A 19,845-nucleotide genomic window follows, 5' to 3' on the forward strand; every position below is an offset into this window, starting at 1 on the left:
GGCGCCCGTCCGCTGCGTCTCACGTTCCCTCTGACCCGCGGCTTTTTCAGCGGCCGGATTCCTAACCTTGGAATATGTCCTCGGGTCCCCTTTCATCCAGAAGCCCGAGCCGCCTTCAGACGCTCAACTCTCGCTTTCAGAGCGCCTCCGCTTTGATGTTAGGCACCTCGGCAGGGGCCTCACCTGTGTGCCCACCTGCGACTTGGTGCCTGGGCCCCGTCCCGCGCTCTTCCCTGTGAGCGGTCCCTTGGAGCTGGTCTGCCAGCTGCCGCCGGGCTGCCAGGCACACCCTTGCGTCCTCGGTGACTTTCGTCAGCTCCGGGGACTTCCAGGTCCTCCTGCTCAGGGTCTCGGGTTTCTCTCCTCCACCTGGCCCAGCGGGTCTCCTTGGACTCAACGCTTCCACGCTGTGCTCTAGCCAACGTGGATTTTTTAAAAAACATATGATCCTGTGTATTTCTACCTGTTTACCTCTGTTTGTGTCATTTTTTTTCTACGCGGAATGCCTGATTTCTCTTTCTTCAATGAAATAATACTTGAAGAAATTGCTCTAGTGTATCCTTTTCCATGGTCTTTCTTGTCGAATGACATTTCTCCCCCAGAATCGGCAGGGATGGTCCACGTTCTTCTACTGTTGCTCATCATCTCCGGACATTTATGATATGCATGTATGTACTTGTCTCGCCATCACTATTTAAGTGAGTATACTTTAGTAAACCCTATGGTCTCTTGTGACCTTGTCTTCGTAGGGAGCACATTCCAAAAAAAATCTCATTTAAAAACCATAAATCATTGAAAAATATTCCCTATAGCGATGTATTTCTCTTTAAGAATATTAAAGAAGGTCAACTTCACGACCCGTAAAAATACTCTTTTCTCACTTTTCCAGTTTTCTTTGATTTTCCACTGAAACCTCCTAGTTGTCATCCTTCCCAAGCTTTTTCTTCGAAACCTCAATTTCATGTTTTTTCTAAACCTCCCTCTAATTATTAGCACTTTATATGCAAATTTACTTAAACACGTTAGTCTGAAAAAAAAATTTTTTTTTCGTCTTCTTGAACCATTACCTGATTGACCCCTCACAAAGATGGACTCTGGTACTGATTCTCCACGGAAAAAAAACGCGTTTCCTCCCATCACTCCAACCTGTGTCTGTATCTGTTCTCCCAATTTCGTGTTTCAAAGGCCTGGGAAGCAGCCGAGTCCAAAGCAAATTCTCATCAGACTCTAAAATTAAAGAAAAATTCCTCATAATAAAGGAATGTGCGGTGGCACAGAAAGTCTGGGAATGGCGACAGGAGGGAAAAAAACGGTGTTCACTGTCACGTATTTCAGTTTTTATGGGTCAACTATTTTTGTGGTCTTTTTTTTTTTTTTTTTAAATTTCACCTTTTACTGCACCTAAGACAGAGACTTAAACTTACTGAATACTCAGTAAATATTTCCTAAATAGATTCGACGATTTCTTGGATTTTATGTAAGGCCACCTTCTGTTTAAGTTGTCCCTCCATCGCTATAGGATTTTTACATAACTTTTTTCCCTTAAAATTTATGGTTCCGTATTGTTTTATAGATTCCAAAGAATGGGTGGGATGAAAGAAAGCTTAAAAATTCACCAGGATAGTCATCGGTCACACTGTCCTACACAGGTGGAGTGTGTAAGGTGAATCACGTGGCCACTTGCAAACGTGCTCTGTTAGGAGTAACCTACACCATTAGCTCGGCCATTCTTATTTCTTAGTTTCAGACTCAAAATGCACATAATACTTCTTTAGTCCTGTCAGAGTTCTGTTGTTATATAGATTACTGCTATTTTTCTGTGTTTTCTTTATTTTTCAAAGGTACAATATTGAAAGTTTTATACATATGTATCAGTGTCTTTTCTTTCTTGAGTCTATAAGACTGTGTTTCTTAGTCCCTTTGTATTAGGTTCCCATTTTTTCCTATGACTACAGCTTTCTTCTATGGCCATTCCCAATTCCAGCAGACTGAGTGGAATTTGTAGGACAGGATGCTAAGAAATACCTTTAGTGGGGTCACTTTTTAGCCAGACTGCTTACTGTGATTTGTTTATTTATTTTCACATTTTCCTATCTGAGATCTCATCCCTGTTAGGCCTTATCAAATCTTTGTGTGTGTGTGTGTGTGTGTGCGCGCGCGCGCGCAGCATACAGTTTGAGAATCATTTAAAAATAGAGACTGTATTGCATAAACTATAAAAAAAAGTGATAGAAATGAAGTTACCTTCTGTTGTGCAATACTATGAATTACATTTTCCCCTAATCAACTTGTGTGTAAACTCTGTCTCTTAGCTATATCGTGAACATCAGGAGGGCAGACATCATTTACAAATGCTTATTGAGTATTAGTAGATAAGGAGGATACAAAGACTAATACCGGAGGGAGGCTGTGTCTCCCGAAGAGCTCATATTCTAGCTGGAGAGACACCTCTAAACAAATCGCTGTGATCTAGTGAGATAAGTTTGAAGATCAAGTGTTAGGGGAGCAAGAAGTATCAAGCAGCCAGTTTCCTAGGGTGGGGCTTGCAAATGGGGGCGCAGCTCAAAAAGCTGTAAAGAAAAGGGTAAGATGGAGAACAGTCTGAAAGAATCGAGAGAATTTGCGAACAAGCATGAGCAAGAACATCTTAGGAACAGGAAGATAGCTAACACAGAGCAAGACGTTTGATGTATGTTGTACTTACGTCAAAAAATTTGGCCTGGCTAAATTGCAGGATGTTTTAAATTAGAGTGAAATGTCAGAGTATGCATTAGAAGGACACATCTGGTTGCAAGGTGGATGGTAGAGTGCCCCGCCCCCTCCCCCCTCCCCCCCAGCGGCTCCTGGTGAGTGGCCATTGTTATTAAGCAATGGTTTAAAGGGCCGAAGTACAGGCAAGAAGAAGCAGGCCATTTCCAGAAGTAGTTAAGGATTAGCATTGATGTACGGAAAACCCAATTAGAGAAAGAAGAGTTAAGACAACTCTAAGAATGTAGATTAAAGGTTGCTGGGAAGCCAGCACTATTGTCATGTGAGATCTGTGGCATGTGAAGGAAAGCAGGTTCGAGAGTGGTGTCAGGTACTGGAGTCGGCGCTGGAATGTTAACTTTTAAGATGCTTTTGGGGAACCCGTGTTGGTCTATCCAGCAGGTCAGGTGATCGGGAGCCATCTCGGGGCTGTGGATATGGGTTCATGACGTCGGAGCGGGAGAGGCCCTCTTACAGGCGGGACTGGAGGGAGGAGAGAGGATGGAACCCCCGGGGACCGCAGCATTTACTGGGGAGGTGAGAAAGGAAGAACTAGTTAAGGAGCGTGAGAAACTGCTAGAGAGAAAGGAACAAACGCTAACTAATGGAATTTTTAAAAATCTGGGGAAAAAAGGAGGGCAAATAGCATCAAAAAAGATTCCGTGGTGAACAAGGTTAAATGTCATAGATAGGGTAGGTTAATAAGACACGCGTAAATATCCCTTAGATTTGGCATTGGGGTTGATATATTTGTTTAGGTCTAATTCAGAAAACTGGAATGGGACTGAGTACAAAGAAGTTGAGTGTTTTTGTTAGGACATGGCTGTTGTTGAGAGGAACTAAGGATATTACTGGAAGTAATTCCAGGGTGTAATGGAACGCTGGACTCTAAAACACCTCAAGATAACCATGCCTGTCTGTAGATGTCCAGGCTCCAGGTAAGAGCCTGTACGCAGGACAGGCACCCCCATGAGCACTGTGGGATCTGAGCACGTGTCAAACAGATATGGAGAGAACGCGACGCATCCCTGCGTGATGGAAGATGTGAACTCGAAGGACAAACTTGACCTTTTCTTGGGATATGCAGATTCCTTCCTTAAGAAGTCTTTATTATCCAGCCACACCTGTCACTCTCATACCAATGAAAATGATAAAACCATTGACTTTGATTTCAGGTGAAACTTGAGTCCTCTGTAACATTGTCACTCTTTAATTCCCGTGTTGGCCGGGGCTTCAGTGACAGTTACTGACAGTCTGGGAGCTACTGAAGATGTTGTTTGCAATGAGAAAGAAATTTAATCGGAAGTCAGAATGCAAAAGGATAAGGAATAAAGCGGAGGAGCGTGAAAACGGGGAGCATAGATTACTATTTCGAGAAGAATCAGTAGTGCAGGAAAGAGGGGAACTTGAGAACTTGAGCACATTTGGGGAGAAGGGTAGAACTGGTAGAGAGAAAGGTTAGTTACCAGGCAGGCCTTCTGTTAAGGTCAGAACGAAAATTGTTTTAAAATTTCGGATGAAGGAATACATGTTAGACAGGAAGTAGGAAGCTTCCTCTGTTCCCGAGGACATGAAAAAAGAGAGCTGTGCAGCTCTTAGGTCTGAACTGAGGTCGTGAACGATGAGTAAGCATTGCTGTGAACTTTACACATCCATCCGAGACGGCTACCGAGAAGGGAGGTGGGCTGACTGGTTCTCACTGGGCAGAGATGGCAGGAAGGCAAGAAAGAAAGGCGAGTGAGAGCAATGAGGAGAGAGATTAGCAACGAATTCCAGACGGGGAGGCGGGTCGCTGAGGAAATAGCCATCTCGATGTGATCAGAAAGGAGACTGGTGCAGATTAGAAAGCCGATGGGTTATAGTCAAATCGTTTTGTTAATCTCGACTTAACGATGAGAGATGCCAAATCCCCTTATCCTGGACTAGAAAGGTGCAAAAGCTATGCAAAGGACAGAGGCACTAGAGGTAACGCAAGCTTGTTGCACTGGCTCGCGGGTTGTCCCGAATCCCTTGTGCTTTATCCTGTCACTCGAGTAAGATGAACTTAAAGATCCACAGTCCTCTTCCGCCCCTGTGGCGAAAGACCTTCCCTGGGCTCAGGCTGGGTGCTGCGTGATGCTCACTGTCTCCCGCCTCGGTCTCTGCTTGGTCTTCACTGCCCTCGTGTGATAAAAATAATCCGATGCAAAGAGCCACCTCGAGATAAGAGAAGTTAAACTTTCTTTGCTCCTCAACTCCAAGATGTTATCCTAATGCGGTAAAACCCTGGGTGTCTGCAAGCACTTTTTTTTTTTTCTTTTGAGTCATTTTAAAGCTTTTTGGTGGAGTGAACAGGGCAGGTGCGTCTGGAAGCCTCGTGCTTCTAGTACTTCTAGGTCTCTGGTTCCCAAGTCGCTGGGGATGAGGGTGTGAGGGAGGAGAGACAGGGAAGCCTCACGGGAGCACCTGCAAGGGGACGTGGTGGCGTGGGGACGGATCCGTGTGCGCATGGGTGGCAGAGGGAGTGTCGGAAAACTTTCGGGAGATCCTGAAAAACACCTGTCTTTCTTCTGACATTAGATCACTGTCCTGCAGGATGAGCAGCTGGAAACCATGGGAGTGAATCTGGGGCTTTGACGTCAGATGTGAGCGTTGGCTCTGTCTGGTAGACATGAAGCCCGGGGTGCAACGGAGGGGGACATGATGGGAGTGAAGGCTGGGAAAGGGTGAGGCCAGATGCCGGGTATGTCGCCCCAGGACGCCCGAGGCTTGGGGTTTCTCCGTTGTCACCCGCAACGCTGTCCCGAGTACCAAGTACGTAGTAAGCGTTCAATAAATACTCTTAATAGACTGTGTACATTTCCGGAAAATGTTATTACTTTTAATATCAATTATGTGAGCATGCAACATTGCTAAATACAAAAGTCATACAAGCTCACAAATGACTTCAGAGACTGCCACTCTTAATCAGAGAACAATTTAGGGCCCATTAAGACATCATAGATCATAGATCCTTTCCTGATTTCACTTGATGGCTCTACATTTCCTCCCTCTTACTGTGGGCTTCGCTCAGAAGCTCCGATACACTCAGGCAGTTACGTTTCATTACCCATCATTGCTTCTCTGAAGAGAAACAGCAATATCATCCACCTTCTAAAAAGCTGCATTTCCACCAGGTCTGGGTAAGGTCACGTTCGGGGCATTTACAGTGCGCAGCTCTGGGGGGCAGTGCGTAAACTGAAGGCTGCCTGTTATCTACTGGGGAAAAAAATCTATGAATTTATTTTAACAACACGTTAGCATAGGGCGCTTATGACTGATAAAAGGTAAATTTGATAAGTTCACGCTTGTTCGCAAATGAGTCGAGAAACCGAAATTATCATATTTCTTGTTAAACAAAACGGGGTAGCTTGGGGCATCAAAAACTGAACCATGCTAAATTTATAGACCGCATGGCAGAAAAATACCTTTTGGGAAGTGTCCCACGGAAAGTAAACTCGAGTTGCATTTCTTTGTTTTTTTGAAAGTGCGCCTTCGGTGACTCAGACGCACCTGTGTCGCTGCCCGTGCGGGTAGCCTTGCGGAGCACGGTCCTCCTGCTGGGACTCAGCTTCTCTCTCTAAACTGGGGAGCCCGAACCTGTCCACCTCTAAATGCTCCCTTCCGGGCACACGTGCCCTGCGATTGGCTTTAGTTACATGGCGTGTGCTGTCGAAATCTCCTTGGAGGCAGACAGGTTCGAATCTCACTATCATCGCTCATTATCTGTCTAAGCTCAGAAAAGTTATACCTCATTGCGCCTCAAGTTCCTAATGTGTGAAATGGGATAACATTACTTTAACTGAGTTGTTTGAGGGTTAGATGGGGACGTATGTGCCGGGCAGTGATTTGTACGAGGTCCGTTAGTTCATAGACATTCAGCAGGTGCCGCCAAACGACGCCTTCGAATTCTGCCCTTTCCTTCTCTCCTTCGACATGCGCTTCTATGTACATCATGGACTTGCAAGTGAAAGAGCTTACGGTAACATTTGGAAGATACCGTGAACTTGCACTGAGCAACAGCTGTAATGTAGGTGCTTTGGGAAGTAGCTTTTTATCTTTGAGTTTGGGAATGCCTCTGGGTTTGAATACAGCAGACAAAGTAGCAGTGAGAGGTCAAAATAATTCAAAAGCTCCTTATGACTTCGCAGTTTAGCACTATTTAGATACTCAGAGACGAGCGTGACACCACATGCATTAATCACAGTATATCACATAGGAATATAAACCCTCCACATACACTCAGCACTAGTCCTAAACTTTACAAAACCACGTGAGATCAGTTTGGAATTCCACAATTCTAAGGGCGAAGGGGACTTAAGCTAGATTCACAAGAAAGCTATGAGGATAGTAAATGAGGATCGGAAAAGCGATTTTACGGGCGGGACGTTTAAAGTGGACTAGCGGAGATTGTCTACAATGGCCTTGGGGACCGCTTTCCCCACTCATAAGTCTACTGATAGGTAGAGCCGTTGACTTTTAACTGGACGTTTTGGACCTTAACGGTTTAGCTAGAAGGAGGCGCTCTAGGACTTGATTTTTCCTCTATTTTTTTAGAGACTCACACTATTAACATTTTTTTCCTAGTTACAAGTGATTGAGGACCAGACAGTGCCCACGCCCTCATCCCTCTCATCTAAAACGTAGTGTGAAGGGAGATGAGGGGACTTACCTTTCATTCTGTACACAAGTACCATGGAGGCCTGGGTTGCTGGTAGGTCCAGATCGGTCACCTGCTGAGATGCTGATTAACCTAGTTCACATGGGTCTGTACCTGAGCCCCGGAGGAGTTAAGTGGGCTCTTTATGGTAACAGGTCTTCCCGCTATTTGTCCAGTAATTCATGAGCCATTGGCATGTTACTGGTTCCTGATTTATTACCACGGATAACGGCGTTCGTAATACCGACCCGAGGTTATCACACAGCTCACAGAAACTTTCCAGGTAAGAACCACGATGCCAAGACACAGCTGAGGCCGCCCGCAGCATTACTGCAGGTTTTGTTAGCTTCTACCGATGATCATTATTGTATCTGAATGCAGTTCACACTAATTATTAGTAAAAGTTTACAAATGTTAAAAAGTGTATCATAACATTTGAATCTGATCGGGCTGAAAAAAGACATGAAAAACACAACACGAGGGCTTCGCTTTTGTGATTGGTGTCCACATGATTGCCAGGAGATCCATTTCTCCATCTTTTTCAGCGCCCTGGAGACAAGCCGTCCTCAACATGTAAATAGTAGCATACGGCATTGTGGGAAAGGTGATTCCAAAAGAACAAAACATCTCTGGCTGTTAGTATTACCTCGGCTTTTCTTTCCCACCTTTCTCATTCTCCCAAATCCTCACAATTAAAAAGAAAATATCAGTTGGGAGAAATTCTCCCCTTGGGAATAAAGTAAAATTTGTAGGTGGAATTCTGGTCTGTGCAGACAGCAGGCACACTGAATTTGGGTAATATTCACATTAATGGATATTTTCGAAGGCCTATATAATAAAAGCAAAGGAGACTCGATGAATCTCTTAGGCTTAATCAATTCATCAGCATGAACGGAGGGGACAGATTAAGTTAAAAAAAAAAAAAGGTGTTCTATCCTGTGTACACCACCACACTATGGAGAAGAAAAAAGGCAGCCCTTTTAAAAATGAGTGGTATAAAAATTCACAGTAACGTACATGACTTTTGTTTTTCATGAGCAGTCAGAGAAGGGGCAGTGCTGAGCGCCTATACTGTACGATACAAAACAGTGTAAATCACACGGCAGGAACACACAGACACGTAATGCTAGAAACAGTGCTTTCTGGATGGTTCTCTTACTGGGTGAATACTTGGGCCAGAGTTCTCTAAACTCCGGGGTTCAACCAACCCTTTGCAATTGGACACAATTAAATCCTCTGACGTCGTGAGGGGCCAGATGCTACAGGAAGAATCATCACCTAGGTCAGTGCTACTCTCTACAAGCATTTCATCATATGGTCAAGTGAAAGGATCCGTACAAAACTGACATCCCGACACGGGCCACATGATTTCAGCCATTGCTAATGACAGAGGTAGAGAAAAGTCTGCCTGCAGCCGCAGCCTCTGCCCCCGCTCTGAACACGACAGTGAGCGGACTCCTGCGATGCCACACGGCCATTTTCATTTTCCCCCTTTCGCTCCTGGAGACCAGTGCGTTCCAGCCAGGCCCGGAGGTGGGAGACATCGTCAGGTGGTGATGGAGATCAGAACGGGGTGTTAGCTGTCGGATTTCGCCGCTTCCCCCTGAGCTTCTCCGCTTTGTTCTGTCGAATTTCGCTGGGCATCTTCTTCGCCCTCTGTAAGAGATGTCGAAACGAGGATAAAGGCAAAATAAAAACCATTACTTATATTTATTTACCCGCTCTCAGTATATTGCATTGGAAATTTAAGAAATAATCCAGAAATCTGAACTCTTCAGAGAAACAAGTGTATTTTTTTGGTAATTAATTACTCATCAAGAAAATAGTTTAAATCTTTCAAGGGCTGCTTAATTCTTATTCTGTGAACTTGGGCCAGCATGACTCAAAAACCAAATAATAACTGCATTTTCACAGGGGTTACTGGTCACCTGCGCTTTTGATAAATAACTAGGAAATCTCATGCCCAGGCCACGTCCCTTGTATATAGTTTCACAGGTTGCAGAAATCACGTGTGTCTTTAGGCCAAAATCAGAAGCGGAAAGCAAATCTGCCTCTTCGTTCCTGACTGTCATATTTTAAGGATTTTGTGATAACTCATCTGACGTCTCAGAGGTTTAATTCATTTAGATGAAAAGTGGAAGATGAAAGGGCACGTGGCAGCTGGTACGTGACGGTGAAGGCCTAGAGAACATAAGCACAACTCCAGTTAAACCACCCTCACAGCTGCGTCCTCCTCCGCAGCCTCAGCCAGCGACCCGGCGAACACAGATTCAACAGTGCGTTCTCTCCGTATCGGCCATTCTACCTGAGTGCAAGCCGTGGACAGTCCTTGATTCAAAGATCCACATGTTTGCATGTGTTGGTTCATTACGAAGCAGCCAGTACTGCTTAGTGGATGAAATATCTGGGGGGTGTTGCAATAATGAAATTATAACAGTCTTTGCTAAGAGTTTGTTGCCGTGATTCAAATGGTTAGCGGTAAATGGGCCGGTCCCTTCTTCAGATGGAAATATTGAAAGGCAATTTCTCCTTTACTCTTAACACCTACACACAAAACAGCCCGCCGTACTTTACAGAAGTTGAAAGTAGTTCTATGATCAAAACAACAACAACAACAACAAAAAAGAGTCTGTTCTAAAGGGGTTCCGAGGGTACAGCCAGGCGTTATGTATCGTTTCCACAGGCTGCTTTCATCATTAGAACTATGGATAGGCTCCAAGATGTGCAGGTGGCCCCACCTAAGATGTGCAGATGCAACAAGAACTTGATGAACAGGAGATGATCTTGGTGACCAAAGGCATGAAGTCAGATTAGGGAAGATGCAAGAGAGAAGAGTATTTAAGGATGAAAGTAATTGCGTACAGACAAGATGAAGAATTCGGCTCCCGTGGGGCTTGCTTAGCATAATACAGCAAACACAGAGCCATGGCTTAACCAGATGATCATTGATAAGTCAAGGTAAACACAGGGCAGGAACATCGTGGAGTGTAAACTAAAAAGCTGAAACACTCGGGGATTAAAACGGACACCCCTCGCAATTCTCAGCTAGTGATGTTTTGTTTGTCATTTTACAGCTGTCGATACTGTACGGCATTTGAGCGGGAAACCCTGTAAGAAGTTATTGGAAATGGGTGGGAGTGATTGATTAAGAGATTAGTTCCTTACTTCTGTCTCGCTTTGGACTGTCGATAACTCTGTTACGTTACTTTTGAAGGTGCTTTTTCATGCCTCAGCCCCGCTTGAGGAAATGGTACAGATCACCCCATGTCCACAGAGAGATGTGAACTCACCTGTCTTGTTGATATCAAGACCTGCTAGTTTCAGGGCTAATTCATTGCTGTTGCCGCTCGCAGAGGAAACCAGGATGTCATGTATTGCATTTCTTCTACCTGTTCTCCCCGAAGCAATAAAATCTGCATATGTAGTTTCCACATCAGTCATTGCTAACAAATATCCACATAGCAGGAACTGAAAAACAGAGAAAAATTAATAGGTAAATATAGGTTGGTCAGTGGTAAACACATATCAAAGATGCTTGTTAAATTCCTGGCCTAGAGTGTGAATGTGAAATGATTGCCTTGCTTACATGTCCACAAAGCATGATCTTGACTCTTGATCAAGGGTCGGAGAACCTTTTTTGTTAAGGGTCTGATAGTAAATATTTTTGGCTTTGAGGGACATATGGTCTGTGTCTCAACCACTCATGTCTGAGGTTTTGGCGTGCAGAAGCAGTTGAAGCCAATTTGTTAAACAAACCTAACAAACAGACTATATTCACAAAAATAGGCATAGGGCTGGTTTTGACCTGCGTGTGATAGTCTGTGGGCACTTGGTTTAGATCATAAAATTCTCACTCCAGAGGGGAGGGCTTGGAGATCAGTAGCACACCAAGGTGTGGGGGTGGGGCGGAAGTGGCCAGCCTAGGGGAAGAAGCAAGCCAGTGCCCCGTCTGCCAAAAGTCCAGGAACGACAAGGAGGTTGGCCAAAAGCCAGTGTGCTTTTTATCGCCAGCCTACAACCAGCAGTTCTGCACAGTGTCAGTGATCAGATGCGGCTCCCAGTCCGGGAGAGAAGCTCCTTGTGGCCCCTTTGCTAAGCCGTGCTTGAGATGGATAACAATCTTCTGGACTCAATCCTTGCAATTAAATTTCGGTGTACAAAGGAGTCAATGAAAGTGAGTTTTCTAAAACGGTGATACACATACTTAATTAAAGACATAACGAAGAAAAATATTTTCAAGGTAAAATGTGAGACGCGAATATTAACAAAAGAATACCAAATGCAAATCTTTTTTAAATTATTTTTTATTTTTAAAGATTTTTAAAATTTTAAAAACTTTAAAAATTATTTTATATTATTTTATTTATTTTATTTTAAAATTTTTTTTTTACCCAATGCAAATCTTTAATTTCTTTTTCTATGTTTAAATTTATATCCTACCTCAAAGGTCAAAAGAGGGATGAACACTAAGATACAAAATGATGAATTTCTGTTGCGTTCATTTGTTTAAACAGAACTTTAAAATAACGTAATTTCCCTTCTATTCCCAAACATTCCAATTACATTTTGCTATAGTTTAAGATTAAAAACTCATGTCGATTATCACGTCAAAGGACCGTTTCCAAATATAAGAACTAGGGAGGGAGGTCACCTGGTGGAACCCATACATCGTCACGGACACGCACGACGGCACTGATATAACGTGATGCCGCTTACCGCGTGGTTTAGGATGGCAGCCAGCAGCCCTTTCCTTCAGGCTTATTCTCCTCCCCACGCCTCTGGGCCAGGGAGCTGCTAATGCAATATGGAGAAACTTCTCATGTCCCCTCTTCTTTAAGAGGAAGCCGGCATGGGAAGGAGGGAGGAAGCGGAGACATGCCGCGTGCTTTCCTGTGGCTGTGTCGTGGGCGGCGCCGCTTTCCAGGCCCTCGACGGGGTCCACCGTTCCTTTTTTTACGGGAATAGGATGGAACGGTCGTTATTGTTTTATTTAGAATTTCAACGTGCTCCCCGAAGGATGCTGGGTTTAGTCCTGGCTCTGCCGCCGCACCACGGATGGCCTTTGGGAAAATCGCCGACGTCCCGGTCTCCCGTTGTCTGGCAGTGAAGTGGGACAGCTGTATGACACAGGCGTGTCGCGTGAAGGTGTGGAAGCAGCAGTCGTCCGAAGCGACCTCATTTCTACAGTCTTGAACTTGGAAATTCCTTTCTATGGCCGTAGCCACCTATCCTTCTTCCTTTCCTCCTACTCTTAGTGGGTCTGTGCTTCATCCTGGTCCTATCTTTAATTCTCTTAACCCGTTTTACTTTAGTGTTCTCTGGTTCTGGTCTGGATCGATCGCCCACGATTTCATGTAGCTTCTAATGAGCATCAAGAAGTCTCCATGATCTTCCGTCACCTCGACCTTCTTGAGCCTCACCTGGGAAGAAACCGTGCCATACTTTCTCTGATCTTATTACTGAGTGACCGAATGTTACCAGAAAAAGCCACAAAATTGTGCCAATTGGCTCAACTGGAAAGTTTTGACGCTATTATTAGTAGACACTCCGCGTAGTTGGGAAATTCTTTTGTTCACTTCCAGCTTACTTTTCCTTGTGCTTTTCTCTGTGGGAGGGATCCACACCCTTTCCAGCCCACAGAACCAGACACTACCTGCCTTGAGAGGTGACTTTGCATCTTCCTTTTCTGAGAAGATATAAGACATCTGCCGCGAGTTCTCTTAAAGTTCTTTGTCTCTCCAACACTTTTCTCTGTAAATCACTATTCTTTCTTTTCGGAATGAACTAGCCTCTTTCTTTTTGAGACATACTATTGATTCCTGTCACCTCCTGCAAGACCTTGGTCCATCCATTTTTCCCCCCAATAATTTGAGTCTTCTTTCTCCTGTGGATCTCCCCCTTAAGTTTAAAAACATGTTCAAGTCTTCTTTTACTTAAAAAAAAAAAATGAACGAACAATTCAAACAAATATCCTTTCTTTAACCTTCATTCACCTTTGCAGTGACTAATCTCTTCATTAAACTTCTCAGAAGGGTTTGGCTATTTTAATTTTCAATTTCTTTGAACAAACCTTTAGAATTTTTATATTTCCTTGCCTTTTATGTAGCATGTTTTGTGGAGTTTACTTCCTTACCGATCACTGCAATGATCCGTATTAACATTAAGTAACAGCTTGATGTGGGAGGTTCTCGTGAGTGTCCACCTCGTTTGAGCTCTCTGCAGTGCATGACCCAGCCGGCAGCATGCTCTTTGAAACTCTCTCCTAGCACACTCAGCAAGTTCCAGAGCAAGCTTATTATTTCACGAGTCAGACCCATCTGTATTTGAATCTAGACTTTCCATTTGCTTGCTATGCTGTATCCAATTGCTCTGTACTCAGTTCTTCATCTGTAAATTGCAATCAATATACTTCGTTCTCAAGGTAGCTATGAGAATCTATTTGGATTATGTATCTAAAGAGCCTAACACAATGTTTGGCACATGGCGCGTAGGTGCTGATAAAACAAAACACAAAACGAAGCAAAATAAAACAACAGCTGTCACGTTCTCAGCATCCATGACACCTTACGATCCTGGCTGCATCCTCTCAGATCTTTGTATTTTTCAGGTTTCTCTTCCTTCGGTTTTGCACGTGCATTTCAAATTCAACAAGGCAAAACGAGAGCACAGCAAAACACGCGAACGGGGAGCACCACGTTGGAGCATTTTCGCTCATTTCTCTCTCTGTGTCTAATCACTTGCCTACGTCCCGTCCATTTTCATTTGATGTCGCTCATATTTACATCTTGTAGAGCACAGGACTATCGCTGAGTTTTTCCATGACTCGGGAGGAGCACACTTCTGCTGCTTTGGCTTTAAGTGGCTCTCAAACCTGGGACGCTGCAGAATAATGCATTGTTTTCCACAGCTTCGCGGCCGGCGCCTCTGTTCAAAGCTGTCATTCTTCCAGGAACGCGTCCCCTAACGGACTCGCTCGTTGACATGGATTTAGCCCTCAGCGTTCTGTTAACTGCCATCTCCTCTCTGTCTTCGTGTCCCTCTTACATCAGCTGGCACTTTCAAGGGCCTCGATTTGTGCCTGCAGAGGGCACTCACATTCTAAATGGCATATGGCTACCTCTCCTTCTAGACGTATCGCAGCTCTCACAAGACAGGAACTGCATTTTGTTAACGCTTTAATGGCACACAGCTCCTGGTAGAGTTTTTTGCTCATAGTTGGTGCTAAATAAAAACATGGTGAATAGAACTGAACAGTGATGAAGAAATATATTAATCACCCTTCATCAGTAGCCCCAGAGAACTTCTGTATTTCCTAATTATACTAAATTACCAAGTCCTAAAAATCCAGAAGATTTTACAGGTGAAGAATCTGAGGACAGAGAGTTCAAGTGATTTGTCCATCTTCGCGCAATTTATTAATTGTCTCTAACAAAGGTTTACACAGTTCTAGTCCGGTCTTTTTGCTTTACCATTGCCTGTCTATGAGTAATTTTCAAGTCTGAATAAGCATTTGACCTTAGAATAATTCAATGCTAGCAGTTATAAATATATTTTCTTACCTAGTTCTCCAACGGTATCCAACACAGTATTTAATTTCTCGGTTAATTTAACAATTTAGAATTAGATAAAAACATCAATCTAGTAAATATGTATCTCAAAAGTTTAAGGGGATGTGGAATTACCAGAATAAGCTCCTGTCAATCACTGTGATTGCCCTTCACTCTTAGTCTCTTTATGGCTTTTTAAAAATAGGCTTTAAAAAAAGCACAGCTGATATTCTTTCTCATCTAATAGCAATGCTATGAAGTAGGCAAAAATATGCTCATTTTCAGGTAAAGAAAATAAGTCTCAGGGATGTTAAGTGACTACTAAATAAAACACAGAACTATGACTCCAACCCAGGTCTGAGCTTTTGTGTACCAAGTGTTGTATTTTGCAGCAAAGGTCCTTGCTCTCTGCCATTATCATTTTTTATAGACTGTCATAGCAATGCACGTGCATGTGGGGTTTCCATCTAATTCACTGTTCTGGTAACAGTTTTAAGGAGATTTGAAATATCAAGAATGCTATAGAAAAAAGTGGTGATATTTTCCATGAGAGGATATGAATTAAAAGAAGGTGCACTCCATCATGAAAAGTGTATCTCGGAACGTTAAAAGACACTGCTGGTAATTCTACTTATAAGAGGGAAGCCAGCAACTTAATCTGAATTTTCACTTAGTGTGTTTCTAAGTAACGAGTGCATGGGAGAAGAAACGAGGTTACGAAAGATGTAAATGTACATCGTGTTCACCTTTGAAGTGTGTGTGTATATATATCTTCCTGCTGGATTGAGTGAGAGATAATGCCGATTGTGAGAAGAGTGAATTGCTGTAAACTTCTCCTCCGCTTAAGCATTTATGAAATGTATTTGTTAGATTGATGTGCACCGATCTTAAATCTTTAAGGTAACGCCTATATATTAGCCATTACAGTTATTATAATAACAGTTATTAACATAGAAGTCGAATTTCGTTTTTATTACATTTTCTTTCTCTAGGCAATAGACTTATTTTCCCATAAGAGAGAACAATAGTGGACAAATAGCACATAGAGAACTACATGAATGAAGAATACAATGACATTTTTAAACAAAATATATAGATGCTGTGAATTCTGTTCTTTTTTTCTCCCTCCATGATTGTAGTTCTTTTAGTGAATTCCCAGTAGATGCTCAAAAATAGAAATTTCACATGCATGACAGCTACGTTACTTTCAGTTAAACATGTAGATACAGATCTTCAGTTTCTTGCTTTGATAGCCAGAGACAGAAAGTTCTTCCACACCAAATATACCACTATACAGTGACTGGGAGTTTTGTTTAAAAATTCTAGGGAAACTATTGCCAAATGATTATTTCTAACAGATATTCATTAATAAATGGCAAAAGTAAAAGCAAAAAACAAAAAACAAAAACAAAAAACCTTCTGGTGAGTATCAGCAGCAGGTAGAGGCCTAATAGAGTAGAGATTAGCACACACTCTGGCCTTATAAAAACAAACTAATCAGAATAAAACCTGGACATTTTACCAAAACTGGTCTTCGATTCTTCATCAGACTTTTCCTGTTTATGCTGCTATAATAAGCATTTTCTAGATATGGCAAAATGGTCATACTGGATATAAACAAGATAATATGGTGTTATTTTTTTGTATCTGGTTATACAAGAGACAATTGTACTAACAGTAGAAGCATGATTTGAGAGCAAAAAAAAGATACTTTATTATTTAAAGGTAGATTAAATTTTATGGCACAAATCCCTAAATATTGGTTTCTAAAAGTCCAATCAAAATCCATGACTAAGAACAAAGCTTGCTCTTTCTTTTCCTCTTTCTCGAAAAAGTCTCACTTTCTCACTTTTTAACAAGAGAAGGAATATATCGGTATCATCAAAATTCTTCGTTTGTCTAACGGCTTTCTAAACTGAGATTCATGATTCCCGTTGGTCTTTTCCTTTTCATTCCCTTTACCTTTTGAAATATCACATTCACAAATTATCTGAGTGAATACACCAGCAGGTTTTACTCTAGTAGAATTTACAGATTTAGATAGATTCCAAGAGGCTAGGAAAAGTGTGTACTTACGTCTCCTAGATTGAACAAACCGAAGCGCTCCACATAGATGTGTCCTGGAAGTTGGGCCTATGAAGCTGCGAAAATGATTTTTATAGTGACACTGAGTCATGAGCCAAATGGTGACTGGATTGCATGCTAATTTTACTCCTGTAAATGGGGACACATGTAATGAGACTCACAGACTTGGAAGAAAGAATGGAGAGAATGCCATCAGTAGGCACGGAAGACTTCTTTCTCTCTAATATAAATGACATGATTTATTTTAAGTTGAAAAGAGAAGGAAAATTCTTCCTGTCCTATTATTACAAGCGCCAATTGTATAATTTCTCAACCACTAATTTATTAAACCATTTGAAGGGTTGAAAACCCTTCAGTAAATTATACATTAGCTTTTCTGAAGTGTTTTGGTCCCAGATTTTCATTATATTCACAAAAATTATTGAGAATGCCAGTGAGCTTTTGTTTCTGTTATATCTGCCAATATTTACATATGAGAAATTAAAACTGCAAAAATTTATTTATTAATGACTTAAAAATATAAATGATAAACCATTACATGTTTCCATAAATATTTTTAATGACATGAAATATGTTTTTCAAAGCAAAAAAACCACAATAGTGGCAAGAATGGCATTGTTTTACAGTTTGCAATTCTCTGGCTGAATTCTGCAAATATCTGGCTTAATAAAAGACATCTGGTTTCTCATTTCTGCTTCTACAATCAATCTGTCTCAATATGTTGTTTTAGTTGAAGTATATGAAGAAAATCTGGCCTCACACAGATTTCTTTAGTTGGAAAAGCGAGGAGAATTTTTATAGCCTTTTGAGAGAATCGTGGATTAAAAATAATTTTTTAATGTGTAACCTAAAACCATAAGAGTATGCTTTCCAAACTCTGTTTTATTAAAATGTATTGTATACCTGCCACTTTAAATGGATCTTTTGCCCATGTACATTTTTTTATTTTTTAATATCAAGCTTTGGTCATTTGGTAAAGATTGGTTTACTGGGTTATACAAAACTTCCAAATTCTATCATATTTCATTATACAATATTACATTTGGTAGTAAATCCACCTATCTCAGCAGAAAAGCCTTTAAGAATCAGGAAATTGAAAAGTTCACAGGGGCTGATAATAACTTTTTCAAAACTGTAATTTTTGTTTGAAAGCTCAGATTTTATCATTGGCAACAGATACAGTTAGATATTGCTTCCTTTGAAGTGGCAAGCTCACTCTGTTCACTTTCAAGAAAATCTCCGCCAAACAGCCAAGTCTGAAAATGCACAGTTTGCCTGTCGGTTGTTCTTTCAAGTAAAAATGGTGATTCATGAAAAAAAAGTGGCTAAGTCTGCTCGTGATCCAAGCAGTTGGCACATGGCCGAAGTACCTCCAGCGACTTCCCAGTTCATCACATTGAGTATTAAAAAGATCTGTACTTCAACCACTATGGAAAACACCGTGGAGGTTCCTCAGAGGATTAAGAATAGAATTACCGAATTACCGTATGACCGGCAATCTCTCTTCTGGATATTTACCCAAAAAAGCTGAAAACATTTATCAGCAAGGATATATGCATTTTGATGTAATTGTAGCGTTATTCACAGTGGCCAGGACGTGGAAGCAACCAAAGTGTCCTACGGTAGATGATTGGCTACAATGGAATATTACTCAGCCACGAAAAAAGATGAAATACTGCCATTTGTGACAACATGGATGGATCTTGAGATCATCACACTAAGCAAAATAAGTCAGACAGAAAAAGTTGAAAACCAAATGATTTCACTCATGTGGGAGATAAAACTGAAAGCAACAAATGAACATGACAAACGACAGAGACTCACGGACACAGACAGTGGCCTAGTGGTCACCAGGGGGTGGGGGGAGGCAGGTAGAGGTAAGAGAGGTCAAACATTTGGTGATGGAAGGAACCCTAACTTTGGGTGGTGAGCACACAATGCAATACATATATGATGTACTGTTGAATTGTACACCTGAAACTTATTTGACTTTATTAACCAACGTCAACCCAAAATTTTAATAATAATAAATAAAAAAAGACCTGTACATAAGGGTCAAGATCTAACAAAACTATTATTTTTTTACTGTTTCATCAAATACAATCTTCGGTAGATCTTGCATTTAAGAAATACGAACTGTGAGTGTGTTGTGGAGAACACGGGGGTCACTAGTAGAGTTTGGTGCCACTGAACTGATTACGGTGCCAGCGTTTGCCCACCACGCGTGTGCATCCTGAGTGCAAATGTCAGGTAAGGGAAAAGGGCAGATGGCATTCCTGTTATTAAGAAAGTCATCTTGAACTTGTGAACCTGTTATAAGTGTCTCAGGGATGGATTTCAATGGTTTGGGGGAAATGCTGGAGTCTGGGGCTCAAATTTTGAAAAGAATAAAAGAAAGCAATTTAATAAATGCTATACATTATAGAAGGAAAACCTTTTGTAAAAAAAAAAAAATTAAGTAAATATTTGATTCCTAAAATGCTCTGGAAGTATCAGCTGATCTGTTTCCATGCTAAGTACTGTCCATCTTTTTCTCTTCTTCTTCTTGACCATCTCGTAGCCTATGTTCAAAAACAACCTGCTAGTCTCACAAATCGGAGGGCTTCAAACTAAGTCTCACGAGCTCAGACCAAGGCTCCAGAACTTGATGCCACTTCAATTCGCTCTTCACTCGAATTGGTGTATCTCTAGCCACACTTTGGAGTGAATGACAGCAAAGGAGAAACAAGAACCACGACTCTGTCAACAGCAACAGGTTAACTGGAACGCCTCTGTCAAGGCATAACT

At 41.9% G+C, this 19,845-nt stretch overlaps 1 protein-coding gene across 3 annotated transcripts in view; it reads right to left on the bottom strand.

The window, feature by feature from the left end:
• Positions 1-5,582: 5,582 nt before the first annotated feature.
• Positions 5,583-19,845, bottom strand: part of PKIA (cAMP-dependent protein kinase inhibitor alpha) — a 54,579-nt gene continuing 40,316 nt past the window's right edge. For 2 of the 3 annotated variants that reach the window (XM_016151489.2, XM_036232780.1), the window contains 2 exons: positions 10,717-10,894; positions 5,583-9,082 (listed from right to left, as the gene is read on the bottom strand). In XM_016151489.2, coding sequence (XP_016006975.1) covers positions 9,003-9,082; positions 10,717-10,867 — 231 coding nt within the window. In that variant the 5' untranslated portion in view covers positions 10,868-10,894 and the 3' untranslated portion in view covers positions 5,583-9,002. Of the gene's footprint in view, positions 9,083-10,716; positions 10,895-17,049; positions 17,299-19,845 lie in introns of those variants that run through there. The other variant, XM_016151490.2, reaches the window with a different exon arrangement.

This window comes from Rousettus aegyptiacus, unplaced genomic scaffold, assembly GCF_014176215.1.
Source record: "Rousettus aegyptiacus isolate mRouAeg1 unplaced genomic scaffold, mRouAeg1.p scaffold_m13_p_15, whole genome shotgun sequence".
Lineage (NCBI taxonomy): Eukaryota > Metazoa > Chordata > Mammalia > Chiroptera > Pteropodidae > Rousettus > Rousettus aegyptiacus.